The 15,143-nt window shown below is 41.0% G+C and overlaps 1 protein-coding gene across 1 annotated transcript in view; it reads left to right on the top strand.

Moving 5' to 3' along the window:
* The window catches only part of HDGFL3 (HDGF like 3), a 36,644-nt gene extending 22,039 nt beyond the window's left edge, over nucleotides 1-14,605 (top strand). The window contains exons 2-6 of the mRNA XM_056499460.1: nucleotides 573-649; nucleotides 3,895-4,033; nucleotides 5,324-5,482; nucleotides 7,015-7,161; nucleotides 13,202-14,605. Of these exons, the coding sequence (XP_056355435.1) occupies nucleotides 573-649; nucleotides 3,895-4,033; nucleotides 5,324-5,482; nucleotides 7,015-7,161; nucleotides 13,202-13,207 (528 nt within the window). The 3' untranslated portion in view covers nucleotides 13,208-14,605. The remainder of the gene's footprint in view (nucleotides 1-572; nucleotides 650-3,894; nucleotides 4,034-5,323; nucleotides 5,483-7,014; nucleotides 7,162-13,201) is intronic.
* The last annotated feature ends 538 nt before the right edge of the window (nucleotides 14,606-15,143 follow it).

Below are 15,143 nucleotides of genomic sequence, written 5' to 3'. Positions count from 1 at the left end.
GGGTAGAGAGGGTAGAGGAAACCAAAGCCAGTTATCAGGGTGCTGCAGGGGAAGGAGAGTCCCTGGCCCCCCTCCCTGGTGTGCATTACACACTTTACACTGTACCACCATCACCACAGGGAGCACCACTGGGAGATTGTCCATTTTTCCAGCTGCAGAGTCCCAGAGGTAGCATCTGTTCCCCATTTGCTGCAGAAGTGATTGAGGTGGCTGTGTGAGACAGGCAGGATTACCCTCTGGGCTTCGATGCCTTTGATGAGAGGCAGCATCTGAAGTTAACACTTAAATTAAGCAGACTTGATTTTATTGCCTTTGTGTATTATAATGCCCATGAAATTATTAAAACTTTGTGTGTGCTCCCGGGTTTTCTGTGTCTTCCTGCAGTATTTCAGCCATGTGCTGACTTTGTATGACCTGCCTGCCTGAAAAACCAGCAGCTGTCTTCCCTTCCCCAGCCCAGCACACAGTGGGACCTCCCAGGGCTGCAGGATACCTGTGCTAGCACCTCCATGGCTTGCTAGGGATTCCACTTTTGGGAATAATCTTTTTTTCTACTGCTTTTTGTCTTACAGATTGATGAACTTCCTGAAGGAGCTGTGAAGCCTCCAGCAAATAAATATCCCATCTTCTTTTTTGGGACTCATGAAACGTAAGTGAATGGACGTGACCTGTTCCTTTGAAAATGTCTTTTTCCACTGCAGCTAACATCATTTCCTCTGATTATATTGGAACAAATCCTCACTGAAGCCGTTGGGAGCCTAGAGATAAGTCCTGCAAGCCCAACTCATTTGTATTAACAAATGGGAGTAAAAGCTGAAAGTAGTTGGGAATGCTGCTGTCTTCATGGTCTACCATGAGCTAAACATAAAATCCTGTTTCCTGTAAAGAAATGTTGGCATGAATTCATTAACAGGTCTGAAAAATCCCTGAACTCAGAGGAAGGGACAAAACATTTTTTACTTGGATGTCCATGATAGCAGAGACCAGGCTCTTTGTGTTTGGACATGTTTGAGCTCGTGTCCTGTGTGAGAACTGGCTTGGTAGTTTGTGATAGGAAAGGAAGCAGACCCCAGAGTCTCAGGCAGTGCTCACAAAGCTTTAAAATGTGCATTCCTGGGAGATTTCTGCTGGGGATATTGTAGGATGGAAGAACTGAGCTGGCTGAGCCCATAGGGAAAGAAAGGAATCACAGCACAAGAGGTAAGTTAGGACTCATCATAATTGCTACAAAGTACAGAGTTTTAAGATTATAATGTCTGAGGTAGCTAAAAAATAAGTCACATTCCATTTTGCATGAAATATTTTAATTTTAAAATTTTTCCTTCATCATTTGCAGGTAATATGTTTTTTAGAATTCCTTTAAAACTGGAAAAAATGAAATTCTGATGATATTTTAAATTCAATGCTAGATACTTGAAGCTTTATTAAAAATGTATTTTTATTGTTTAAATTTTAATATTATTCCAAAATATGATAAGCTATATAGCTCATACTTCACATTTTATTTTAAAAAAATCTTTAAAGGCAGTTTCTGCTTTATAAAGTTCATAATAGCCTCTCTTTGGTTGAAATAGTTCTTCCCATTGCTAGAATGAAACAACCTGATATTTTGATATATTGTGGTCGACTAGTACTGTCACAAAATAATCTGAAAATAATAACATTTAAATAAATTTACAATGCTTTCAAGTCAGAAATCAAAATGTAATTATTTTTTAATGGAAATATCATTTTTGAGAAACATTTAAGAAAAAAACTGACCACTTTTCTTCCAAAATTAGTGAATCCTAAACTGATAATCTCTATTGTTTTGGATTTTGTGAGCCCATGATCTCACAGTAGCATCTGAAACAGGAAAAAGTTTGTAGTTCCTACTTTATAAATGTAAAAGCCTAACTATTAAATATGAACTGTAGATTGAAGCTCCTTAGTTTTGTAGCAGAGCAGTAGAAAATTATACTCTCCCAGTGGCAATGAATATATTTCAAGCAAAGATGTAGACAGTTTTTCAGTGTTTACTTTACATAAAAGGCTGTAGAAACATTTCCATACATTACTGTGGAGCTAAGTTAAGGTAGCTCATACTAAGTTTCATACAGTTTTCCTTTGTTATTTGTGTTAGAATTGTTTGTTGATATTTTTGACAAGGAGACATCTCCTGGTATTAGCAAAAGCATAGATAACATAATTTATTCAGTGGAGCATTTAATATTAACATGACATCTGTTAGTTTGGAAATCACTGTTTGGCTTTCAGGTAGAAATGCATTCTTGGCTTTGTAATTATATAATTAAGGCATTTCTCAATATCCAGCTGAGTGTGGATCCTGTGCTGTCTCACGTGGAGTTAGAAGGAAGCTCTTTCCTCAGGGACTTGTCATCTGATGCTTTTAGCAACCAGTTGGCTCTGCACTGGCAAACTGCTTGGCCAGTGGGATGATTTAAGTGAATGGAACTTTGCACATTCATAAATGCTGGGCATAAATCAGGCATTAATCTGAAATAATGATTGCAGAAAGGAAGAAATATGATCCTGTGATTAAGGTGTTAGACTGAGACTGAGGAGAGCTGGTTTTTCCTCTGTGCGCTGCTCTCAGTTTGAGTTTGACCTTGGATAAATCTTTGTGCCTCAGAAGCCCATCTGGGCACAGGGCAAGGGCAAGGGCAGATTCCCAATGTCATGGTGAGGTTACAATGAACGTGTTGGACATGGTGGAGCTCCACAATCCCCCAGTAATGGAGACCAGAGTTAACATGAATTGCAAAGATCATCAGGAAAGTAGGACAGTGACTATGGCGAAGGACACTGGGACTTGCTCAGCTCTGGTCATTGATGACACTGAATCTTTACATGTGGGAATGAAGGGATCTTTTTGCTTTCATTGTTTTAATTTGACTTGTGATTACAATCTCAATGCCACGATGCAGAATACAGTCAATATAGATACCCAAAAAAAAGAAAGTTATGCTTTCTTCAGTTAAAGTGTTAAGAAGTTAGAGTTTTAGAGGTTTTTTTAGAGTTTTACAGTTTTAGAGTTTGTAATGTGTGTGGAAAAAGCAGGACAAATCATCACTCTTCTTTTTTTTATAGTTATTTTTCCCTGCATTGTGGTGCTTGTGCCTGAAATTAGTTGGCCCAGTGTGTAGCTGACTTAGGCAGCAGCAAAGCACAAAATCCCTCCTTTGCTGTGCTGTCTAAAAAACTATTTGGCCACAAGCACCCTGTGTGTCTCATTGTTTCCTTGTATTACTCATCTGTCTATATTCATCCATTGTTTTTTGTTCTTATATGAAATTATAAGATTTTTGGGAAAGAGAATTTTTATTGTGTTTGTACAGAATTTAGTGTGCAGGGGGCTAATTCTAAGAAAGCAGCTCCCAGGCTTACTGGCAGTATAGATAATAATAAATGCCACTGCTTTTTCTGTCCCATAGTACAAGAAATAAATTTTGGCTCATGGGTCCTAGGCACTCCTTACATGCTTAACTTTTCATGTGGCATTTTTGAGGCCTCTGGATTGGAACATTAGGATTGGAAGTTTGGTCCTTCACTATCAGAAGCAATGACATCCTAAACTGTTTCATAAACTTTCATAAACTCTTCAAGTTCCAGTTCCCAGCAGTAGTTAATAAAATAGAGATGTTTCAGTTGTTTCTAGAGATCCCCAGCATGATTTTACTACATCAAACATCAGGGTGGTGAGCCAATCCATTAAATCAGACTCACAGCAGTAACTCAAAGCCAGTGTGACAAATAAATAAAAAAATAAAACTAGAAAAGAAATTATGGAATGAGCAGAAGAATAGGGAAAACGTTTGCACTGTTAGTGGTTTGATTTTTTTTGAAGAGGAGAGTGATAAGTCCTTTTTTGAATGTTGCCTCTGTTAAATGCAGTGCGTTCCTGGGGCCCAAAGACCTTTTCCCGTATAAAGAATACAAAGATAAGTTTGGGAAATCAAACAAGCGAAAAGGATTTAATGAAGGCCTGTGGGAAATAGAAAACAACCCTGGAGTAAAGTTTACTGGATATCAGGTAAATTATTTTCAAACCTATTGCTCCTTATCTTTCTTGTTTTCTTCTTTACTGCTTGTCAAAGTGAGCATTTTAAGAGTGATGTGTAAGGTTCTGGTTTTGATGGAGCAAGAAAGTTTCACAGCTCTGGTAATTGTGTAATGTAAAGACAACTGTGGTCTCACACTCTGTGACAAATGGAACTTTAATCATACTGCAGAGCCTTTTGCTTTCTATGATATTCTGGGGTGGTGAAGTGGAAAATTCTGCAACACATTTAGTTAAATTAAAAATGGATGGTTTTATTTACTCCTGTACAAACATGAATAATTTCTGACTTCTTCTTTCTGCTGTTTATTTTTATATCAGGCTCTGTGTATTTTACACAGACCTTAAGGTGACTGCACTTTTGATTTTTACATTGGTGATGTACAACACATAGTGCCAAAGCTTAGAGGAGTGAGGAGGTGGAGGGTTAAGCTGCTGTTAGGAGACAGCTGCTGCTGTACAACAGCTCTCCCTGTTGGATGTCCAGGGCAGAAAATCAGTGAAGCTAGAGGAGGAGAAAAGTAGTTGGTGGGCTGTATAAAACAAAGAACGTTTCTCATTAAAAAAGTGTGGTCCTTTGAAGGCAGGAATCACCTCCAAAAGAAGGCAAACACCTTTTACATTATTATCACAAAACTCTACAAGCCAGAGATACAGACCACCTGCAGAAAAGCTGCTGCCTCTCTCAGTTCCTGTTTCATATTTTCAGTCCTACACATGTTTTGCATACACTTGGGGATTTTAAAAAAATCCAGTGAATAGTCTGTGGGAGATGGGCTGTCAAAGAGTGCTCAGCCTGCTGGTCTGGGTTTGCTTTTCCAAAACACAGAGATCTTGCCCTTTGAGGGGAGTATAATAGCCATCTTCTCTCACAAAAAAAAAGTATCTCCTATTGCAGCCAAAGTCTAAAAGCTTCAGTAGTTTTTCCCAAAGTAGAACATGCCAGGTCTCTCCACTAAGCAGCCCTTAGTTCTCCTCCAGAAAACACATTTTTGTTATCAGATCTTCTGTTTCTGTGTAAATCCTTCAGAACATGCTATCCCAGAATCTGCATCTCATAACTGAGTTCAAGTGGTTACTGAGAAAATTGCCTTTGCAGCCCTTTTTTGTGATAATTGCAAAAATAACCTGAGCTCTTCCTAACTATAGAAATTAAAGTGTAAGCTGTCCAGTTCCACTTTTACTTCAATGCAGAATAAAAGTCAAATAATAAGTATTAGTGATATTTTTATTGTCTATTCTATTATTGTTGTTATTTTAAAGGCAATTCAGCAACAGAGCTCATCAGAAACTGAAGGAGAGGGAGGAAATACAGCAGATGCCAGCAGTGAGGAGGAAGGTGATCGGGTAGAAGAGGATGGAAAAGGAAAAAGAAAGAATGAAAAAGCTGGCTCAAAACGGAAAAAATCCTACACTTCAAAGGTTATCTTCTGACTTTTCCTGGTTTTACCCATGGGCATTTATAATTGGAATACTGTTCACCTCATGGAAATTTGTTCTTCCTTCTTTGGCATTTTGATTCTGATATCACAACAGTGTGTTCAGATAGGGAAAGGAGAGTGCTCCTACTTGTAGGCAGCCTTGTTGAGACACCAGCTGAAATAGTCTGCCCTGTTCCAGTGCCCACACACTGAGAAGAAGGTGAAACTATGGGAAGGAGGTCAGAAAGAAAACCCATGCAAAGATGGATTGATAGGTTGGATCATCTCAGGTAGGTCTCTCCCCAAGAAGAAGAAAAAAAGCCTTAGGATGATGACTCCAGAGAGTCATGAGTTCAGGTTTGGTTCTATCCAGGAGAATTGCAGCTTCCCTCTCCCATCTCCCAGAAAGATCTGATGTGCTCAGCTGCTCCTCTTGGAGCTGAGTGTAATATACTTCAGTGCAGGATACAGGATACAGAATGGGAAGGAGGATGAACTAATTCATTAAGCAGGGAGTAGGATGCTCAATTTGTAGATGTAAGACCTGCACTGTAGTACCTACCAGCCCTGTTAATGTCTTAAGTAACAGTGTAGATCAGGAAGCTAAGAGTAATGTGTCTGTCTCACAGTGGCTGGTGGACATAGTCCCCTGAGAAGTGACACCTTTGGGTTCAGATAGACTTCTCACTTGTCACCTGGGTGAAGAGGAGCAGCACTATAGTCACTTCCTCTGGTTCTGCATGTGCCTCCAGGGCTGCACTTCACCTGAAAAATCGTGGAAAGTGTGGAAATTTATTCACATTCATGTTATTCTTCTCTGAAGGTGAAAACTAATTGAAGTGAGACGAAGCAAGCAAACAATCTGATCCAGGCACAGTTTGGGGGAGAGTGTGAATTTTTGTGGTTGATCCACCAATCAAAATGTATCTTCACTCTTTTTTGTGTGTTTTACATTAGAAATTCAGGTCTGGTCTACCATCTTCTTTCCAGAAGACTCTGGGCAAACAGAGGATTATGAAAATGGTGGCTTAATGCCACAATTTATCCTTTTGTACTGTAGAATTGCATAACATAAAGGGAACAGAAAAGATGTATTGGTTCCACATGGCTCTGATGTTAATATATTAAAGCTGACAGCACTAAAAAAAAGTATGGAAAGCAGCTCTGCTAATGTTATTCTCATTTTACATCTCTGTGTTTAATCAAAACTTTTGTCAAGCTGGCACCATCTGTTTCCTTAACTAACAAAACCTACAGGTGACCCAACACTAATACCCAGCTCCTATTACTGTGTCTGTCTTTCAGTCAATTGAGCTGCCAACCTGTGCTGAACATAGAATTTCACAGAAATTTTCTTCACTGGTGGCAGTAACTCCAGCTACTTCACCTGAAAAATGCTTTTCACCCCAAAATCCTCCCCAATATTCACCTTAAACAGGGCAATGCATGACATCATTTCACATACATTTCTAAAGTGTCTTTCTGTGGCTGAAGCTCAGGTTTTAATTTTAACTTTTTTGTTGATTATTTTAGAAATCCTCCAAGCAGTCACGAAAATCTCCTGGAGATGAAGATGATAAGGACTGCAAAGAGGAAGAAAATAAGAGTAGCTCTGATGCTGGGGACGCAGGCAATGACACAAGAAACACTTCTTCAGATTTGCAGAAAACCAGTGAAGGGGTAAGGAATCTTCTCTTCCTGTCATTCAGTTCCCATGCAGTTTTCTCCTGGGGGTCTTTGGAGCCAGGGGTGGCCTGTGTGTGTGTGCCACCTTCTTGGGTTACATTTCAGTGCTCAGAATGTGTCTAGAACAGAGACATGGACTTGGTGACTGCAGTGGTACAAATTTTGCTCTAGAGAAATGGCTGAAAAAGAGCATTACTTTTGTTCTGACACTTGCATAGATGTCAGCTGAGAGGAGCTACTGAAAACCATGAGCTGGAATGATGCAAAATTGATGTGAGAGCAGAATCAGACTGTTTGCATAATGCATGTTGGCTCACTGACAGGGGGAGCCTGCTGACCCTTTCACACTTGTTTAATTTGTGCAGTCCCAGTGTCTTCTTTGGAGTTCCTGAGGGTTCATGTGCACATTACAGACTCTGCATACTGTGGGTTCCAGGGCAGATGGTGCCCTGGACTGTGCCCTTCCAAGGATGGGATATACAGTCTGCTCCAGAGCAGCTTCACACAATCTCCTTGTGTGTTTGTGTCAGTGTGTTCATATCAGTATTACTTTGTTGTGACCACAACAACAAGATGGGAAGGCTGCTGAGAAGGGGGATTAGCAACTGGTCACTCAGCCACCTTTAACAACCCCTGCTATTTCTGAGCCTTTGGAGCAGCACAAGGCTCTCTGCTGCAGCACTTAGAGCTCCAGCTCAGAGCCAGTCCTTGTGCACTTCCCATGCCAAGGCTCTGCCACGTGGGCAGCAGCTGGGCTGGGCTGTCACAGGAGCTGAGTGACACAAATGCTCAGGTGTGACAGGAGGCCAGCCAGCACAGGCTCTCATCTGACACTGCTGAGCTGCCTTAGCACCCAGCTGTGTGCTCAGCCTCAGCCCTTTCTCACAAAACACCACCTCTGGGGAGCTGCTTGTGTCTCCTGCTAAAAGACTCCTCCCAGAGCTTCCTTCCCCATGTCTCTCTGCACTGCAGTCTAGTTGTTTTGTGACTCTGCTTTATAGAAACTTTGATAGGTGCTCGTGGGGTCACAAGGAAAATGTGCCCTGAGTGTCTCCCATTCACTCTGACAAAGCTGCTGGCTTGAGCCAGAGGCTGATGCCAGGAGACACTGCCCAGCTGTGCCCTCCCAGCCTCTCACCCACAGGGTGTCAGGGGCTGAGTGTGGCCCATGTTCTGCCTAGTGAGCCCTGTGACACTTCCATGTCTTCAAGTAGGTGTTTGAGTGAGAAAACTGTAAGCTGCATCTGAGGTAGAGAGGTTCAGCAGGGCCTGCTGTGTTTCTGTGTTTGTGGCAGTGACAGGGGATATGTCTGTGGACTTCAGGCACATTATCCATGTAAGGATAAAATGCTTACTGAGTTAGGTAAATCATAGACTAAGTGGCTAAAATGTCACACAGGATGTTGGCTTTGTGGCTATTAACATTCATATGGCTCTTCCTTGTGGGTGTGACATGCTTGTGACATGCTTGGGAGGTAGAGTCCAGCATGCTACAACATCGTGGTGCTTCTCAGCATTTTTAGGATTACAGATCTGTGCTGAAATACTGTCAACAGTCTTATCCTTCCTACCAGCACCAACTTGAGGAAATACTCACAGTCAATACTGTCATAGCCATGAGCTCACACGTGAGCAACCAGTCTGTTACTAGGTCTTGGATGCTTTTAATGTTATGGAAAAGGTGGAGTTTTAGTAATACAGATTAAAGAGTCAGTGGGGATGTGGTTTTAAGGGCAGTTTGAGATAAAAGCACTGATAAGTTTGGAAAAGTTCACATCTTGATCCACATATTTCACCTTGGGCATTTCTGCTGCAAAATCATTTCACACATGAATCTCCTCCACGTTTCACTGAGGTTTTGCCAGTGCAATTCTCTGTGAGCTCCAGGAGGGGACACTCCATCTCCTGCTGCTCCTCAGAGCCAGACCAACTGTGTTTTTAGGGCTGCCTTTAGAAGACACAGGGCACTGGGGTGCAAACATACCCTGAGGGCACAGGCAGCTAAACAAGGACAGGCTGTTTCACTCCCGTGGTTTGGCTTGGGAGCTGCCTGCTGGTGGAGGCTGGGCCACCTGTCCCTGGGCTGAGAGCACCTGCAGCCCCTGCTCTGCCCCCCTGGCCTCACTCCTGCAGGAGCAGTCTCCAGGAGACAAGCTTTGCTCTTAATACTGCTGTTAATGAGGGATTAATTAGCTTTTATAATGGACACATCTGCCCTCCTCAGATGAGATGGAATCTCGCCTTTTAATCACACTCTTACCCTCAGCATTATAGGGATCTTCTTGAAGGGCTAAAAGCCAAAGTCAGATGATTGCAGGAGCACCTTCACCTATATTTTTTAATGAAATTTCTAACCTCCAGGTGGTAGAGGTAAGCTTGAAAATGTGAAGTGATGGCTTCCTGAAAACTCAAACCCAGAGCAAATAAAAGTTCTTTCAGAGCTATTATATTTTTTTTCAGTCAATTTCATACTGTTCAAGGGCTCAACTTGTGATTTTCTTTTTATCCCTTGGGTAGGAAAAGGGGCTTTCTTTTTTTATCTCCATCCCTTAGATTCTGTGCTGTCCTTGAGTACTACAGGCACTCTCAAGAAAGGGACTTCAGTCCCAACCATAGTTGGTAATTGTGTCCCATCACTACCTGTTTTTCAAGCTTTCCCTAACTGCTGTTCTTTGTCTGAATCCTTCCTCAACAGGATGCAGAGCCTGAACCTCAGGGCTTGATAATCCAGTATTAATTAACTAATAATGTATTAGCTAAGACAGCCCATCCCAGAGTTTGCTCAAATCTTGAGTCACAGAATCTTCCCAGAACTGTTCCCTGCTGTTAAACACTAAATTGTTTTGGCTTTTTCAGAATACCACATAAAGATAATTTTCTGGTGGACAGGTATTCATGGCTCTGTGTTGTTTACTTTCATGGTATTAAATTAGCTCATAAATTGGTGAATTCATAGCAGCAGATTGACATTCCTAATTTAAATCTCTGGTGACTTGTGTCTTATGGCTGACATAACTCTGAACACCTAAAATGTTTTTTACTTTTACTTTCTGGATGGCCACATGCTCATGTTTAAAGCTGGCTGTGGTTCTGGCCTTATTAGAGAAGGTCAGAGTCAGCACACAGAGATGTGGCAGGTTTTCATTTTGGTATTCACTGTTTTAGTGACAGTCTGGGCAGTGTGTTGGTAAAGGAGGCATTTACTTGGTGTACAGGTGTAGGAGGTGAATGATTTTACTGTCTTCAGAGAAGAAATTTTCTGGAAATGAAATACATTTTCTTGCTCCTGGTACAGCCTGAATATTAAAATGGAGTAAAGGACTGTGATCCTTTTACTCACACTGACAATCAGTTACCAACTGAGTCAGTGGATCTATTTGTAGAGGCAACTGCCAGCATGAATAAGGGGATCAAAATCTGGCCCACAATTATTGCCATCTGACACCATTGCATTTGGGAGAACATATTTAAAACAGCCTGTGTCCAGGCTTTTTTGTTGTGGTGCTCTTGCAGGGTAGCAACAATCACAGTTACTGCTGTGAAATACAAGTGTAATGGCCCAACTGGCCAGGGAAACACAGGTTCACTGTGTCCTTCTGATGTGATTTTGAGATGTTTGGTTCCTTTGCTCCTCTTTAGTTGTCAAGAATAACATTGGTCAGGCTGCATAACAGGTTTGAGGGGTTATCAGCATTGAAAGCATAGCATTTAGGGCTGGGCTTAATGTAAAAGCATTTTGTACAAAAAATGAAAATTTGTTTTTCTGTCTGATTTTCTTTTCCTGCAATTTGTAACTCACTAAAATCTACCCTTCAAAGCAAAAGATAACATTTGTAAGAATGCATGTAAGTATTGCACAGTACAAATTTCTGTGTAAAAATCAAATAGTGGCACAGTATATGGTGTAAAGAGTTGTGTTGTCTGCTGGCTTCCAGTAGCTCAGGATAACAGCACTGCTGGCTAAGGACATGGGACATAACTCAGAGGAAACATAAATGTCTGAATGCAAGTTGAGATTAAAGCAGCTGGTACAGATGAAATATTTGCAGCTCTGTGTACATTGAATCCTGTAACCACTTTGACCTCAAACCAACATGGAATAACAGCTATTGTACAGAGCAAGTAAACAATTATCCTTCTGCCCATGCACTTTTAAAGTACAGGATGGCTGAATTAGTTGTCAGACAGCATTAAGGAAGAAATTTTCCGTGCCAGAAAAACCGAGAGCAGTTTGTGGATTTAGTTTTGTTTCCTGCTCTGTTTTCTCTGTGCTGCCATTGATAACAGAAGCTTTGCTCTCAAATCAGTCAGATCCTTTGTGTGCAGCAGCGCTGGGCAGCATGGCACACGTTGTTCCATAGCTTACAGTGAAGCTGAGAGACTTGTTCAAACAAAGATGTTTGAGTTGATGTGTTTCTGGGGAGATGTGAAACCATGGAGACCAGGGATGCGCACGGCTCTGCCGCATCCTGATGAGCTGCTGGGAGCCAGCCTGAGCAGCCACCCTGGGCTCTGCTCCTGGGGACAGGGACCTGCTGGCACTGCACCCAGCGGGCAAAACGTGTGCCATGGTGGAACATGGCACTGTGAAATCCCTAGAGGATGACTTGTATTATCTGTCTCTTTGTTGTCCCTCCCATGCCACACTGTATCTGTGAGACAGTGTGGAGGGGAAGCATTAGTGTTCCAGCACCCACGTAAGAATGATCCTACCCAATCTTCTGGACATAGCCCACAAGGGAATTGTGGTTAATAATTGCAAAGGTTTCATACTCCAAAAGTATCTTTCTGTACTGGATCTGAATCACAGCATAGGAACCAGCTGTGTTGCCCCATCCTACCTGTCAGTGCTGGGCAGCAGCTGCCAGTGGGAACCTTGGCAGAAAGCAGGGTTTGATTAACTGATCACATGTAGTTGTTTTAATGGGTACCTGAGTCTGAAGGGAAAGGAGCAGCAGTGAACCAACCCAAGGCATCTCTAAGTATGATCTCACTGACTCTGAAACAGGAGAGAGGCCCCTGGAGTGTGGTGTGCTGGATGGGCAGCATGTGGTTACACCTTTGGGGGAGTCAGGGCTCTGGTAGTTCCTGTAAACCATCACTGCATGCCTGAGCACTTGATAATAACCCCTGATCGTGTGTCATTAGTCAGGATGTACCAGGACTCCCACACGGAAAGCACAGGTTTCCATTTTTACTGTTCACAATCCACTTGTCACAGGAGAGAACTGCACTGACCAAACACAGGGAAGACATTGTAGTGTTGTAGGAGAAGGGATGCCTTGGCCAGAGGTAGGTGGTCATGGTGCACTGTGTGCTGTCATGTTGCTGGCTAATGTAACATGTCCCAGGGTCATAAGCTGAATTTTCTCATCTCTGTTCAATTTGAGAAAACCAAGACTTGCAGATACTTGCCATGATCATTCAAGGGCAGTCTGATCCTGATCCTGCTAATGTCAGGGAAAGGCAAGAGCTGACCTTGACTCAACTGTAGGAGTTCCTTCCTTTTCTGTCATCACCTTACAGTGAGCTGGAGCCAAACTGTTTCCTGTTCAGAAGCAGAATTTGGATCCCTTAGCAAGGAAAATGTTTATCTTTGCTCGTGCTTGCTAAGCTTTCATGTATCTGAACGAGAGAGTTTTCTTGTGACTGGACATCCAGGAATGCAGCAGTGCCTGAGCTCCTGCCTGAAGCCCAGCAGTGATTTAGTGCAGTGGAAAAAAATATTTGGTTGTGCCTGAAGTATGCTGCAACGGAGTAATTGGGGGAAAAACCCACTCACATACATCACTGGAGCTGCTTACTGAATACAGCCCTAAAAGTTTACTTTTAAACTGTGTTTATTAATATTTCGTAGTGATATGTTTAGTTGATGTAACAAAGCAGTTTTCTCTAGAAAAAAATTGTTTGAACAGACCAGGTGGTTACTTGTACTTGTGACTTTGAAGCATGGAAATACGACATCAATTGTATCAAGTTTGATGCATTTGTTATTTCTTACATTAAATGTGATTTTTTTCTCTTTCTCTTTCAGACTTAACCAACATAATGACTGCTGAATATTAAGGGAAAACACAAGAAGGTTACATGTTTGGTTGTCTAATATTCTTGGATTTGATATGAGTCACCACATCTGTTCATTAGTACCATCAACAGCATCCCAGTTTGTATGCACATTATTCACATTCCTATCTGTTGTGTTTGCAGAAATGACATTTTTACCCTTTTTTCTAAGGGTTACTTTTTGATTTTCATATTATTTGGTTGCATGAAGTTGCCCTTTTCCAGTGGCTGAGGTTTATGAAGATATCGCATACTTGAATATGTTTTAGATTCCTTTTCTAGACAGAAAAGGCATAATTCCAAATTATATCATTCTAAATCAACATTTTTTAAATACAACTAAATCTTAGAAATGAGTCCCCTCCATACAATGCTACAATTATCTTCCACATACAAACATAATTTTAAATTTTCCTATATCCATTCTCTCTTGGGTTTTGATCAGTTTACAACATAAAAGAAAAATTATTCTTCAGTTGAAATCACCGCCAAGTTCAATAATGTAATAAAATACCTTTCCTTATTAGAAGTACCTAGCTAGTTATACTCTTAATACTTCTCCAAACCATGATGTAATGTACACTATCTGACTTAGTTCCTATATGTGGAGTTAGTGAAAGTCTTTTTGTGTTTCTTTAGATTAATACAAGGATTTTTCCAATGCCAACACAATTTGAAATCATTCATTTGGATGCTTTCCATTTTTAAGCTTACTGTGATATACAGCCCTATGGGAAACCAAAACAAAACATCAATTTTAAAGAATGAAAGGCTTAAAAAAGGATGCTGTCATTCTGGCTTTTTTTTTTCCTTTTGGAAATAGAACTAGACTAGTAAGTAAGCATTCCAAATCCATTACTCTGTGTACATTATTGTTGCTATTGTGATAATAGAGATTTTTATTTATTTTTATGCCAGCTTTTATTGTGAAAACATATTTAGTCTGGTTTTATCAATCCTTGTTATGCTTGTCCTTGGAACATCTTTTGCGTATTCAAGGTTTGTAGTTGATGAGTTTACTGTAAAAAACTAAAAAAAAAAAAAAAAAAACAAAAAAAACACAAGGGAAAAAAAACTAAAAAAAACCACCAAAACAAAACAAAAAGGAAACAAAAAAAATGTATTGTTTTTACAGAATAAATTTATTGGAATGTGTATTGGGAGTAAGGTTTGAGGTTGTAAGCAACTAAGTTAGCGTCATATTTGGCTTCATACGTGTAATAATGTGAGGTATTAATGTAAGTCAAGTATTAAAGCAAAACATTCTGTTAACATGAGTTGACCATAATAGATACAAGTGCAGGTGAGATCTTTATTTTTTCTGTACTTTGCCTTTTCTGGATAACAGGAGGTCATTAAATTCACCTTGAATGTATTCAAAGTTTCTTTAAAGACATCAGAAGTCACATCAGAGGCTCAGGTACCAGTTTGTGAGCCAGCACGTCCTGTGACAGCCTGGCAGTGCTGGGTTTGTGTCCCTGGGAAGAGGCACTGGGATGGATCTAAAAGCCTAAGGAGCTGCACTGGGGATGCTGGGTGCCAACAAGCATTGCCTGAGCTGTGCTGTGGTTGTTTTGGACCTGCCCCTTTGGCTGCAGGTGTCAAACCTGGGGCCTCTCCTCTGACTGCTGCTGGGAACTGCACGGCAGTGCTCAGCAGGAGAGTGATACAGCCTGAATTCCTCAGTGCTCTGAAGGTCCCCTCGTGCAGGGTGCAACAGACAGGCACGTGAACTGCTTCCTTGTTACTGATTTGGCTTAAAAATAAAATCCATTCAATCAAAACACCAAGAAGTTAACATTCCCAAATAAAGTGTTTCCAATTAAAATGTATCAGCTAGTTTCATCTGTGAGAAGGCACTAGGTGTACTGCTTTTAATATAAAATCACATAGAAAGCATAGAAATAGCTGTA

Source organism: Oenanthe melanoleuca, chromosome 10, assembly GCF_029582105.1.
Source record: "Oenanthe melanoleuca isolate GR-GAL-2019-014 chromosome 10, OMel1.0, whole genome shotgun sequence".
NCBI classification, from domain to species: domain Eukaryota; kingdom Metazoa; phylum Chordata; class Aves; order Passeriformes; family Muscicapidae; genus Oenanthe; species Oenanthe melanoleuca.
The sequence above is the reverse complement of the archived record's forward strand: the minus strand, read 5'-3'. Positions and strand labels throughout refer to the sequence as shown.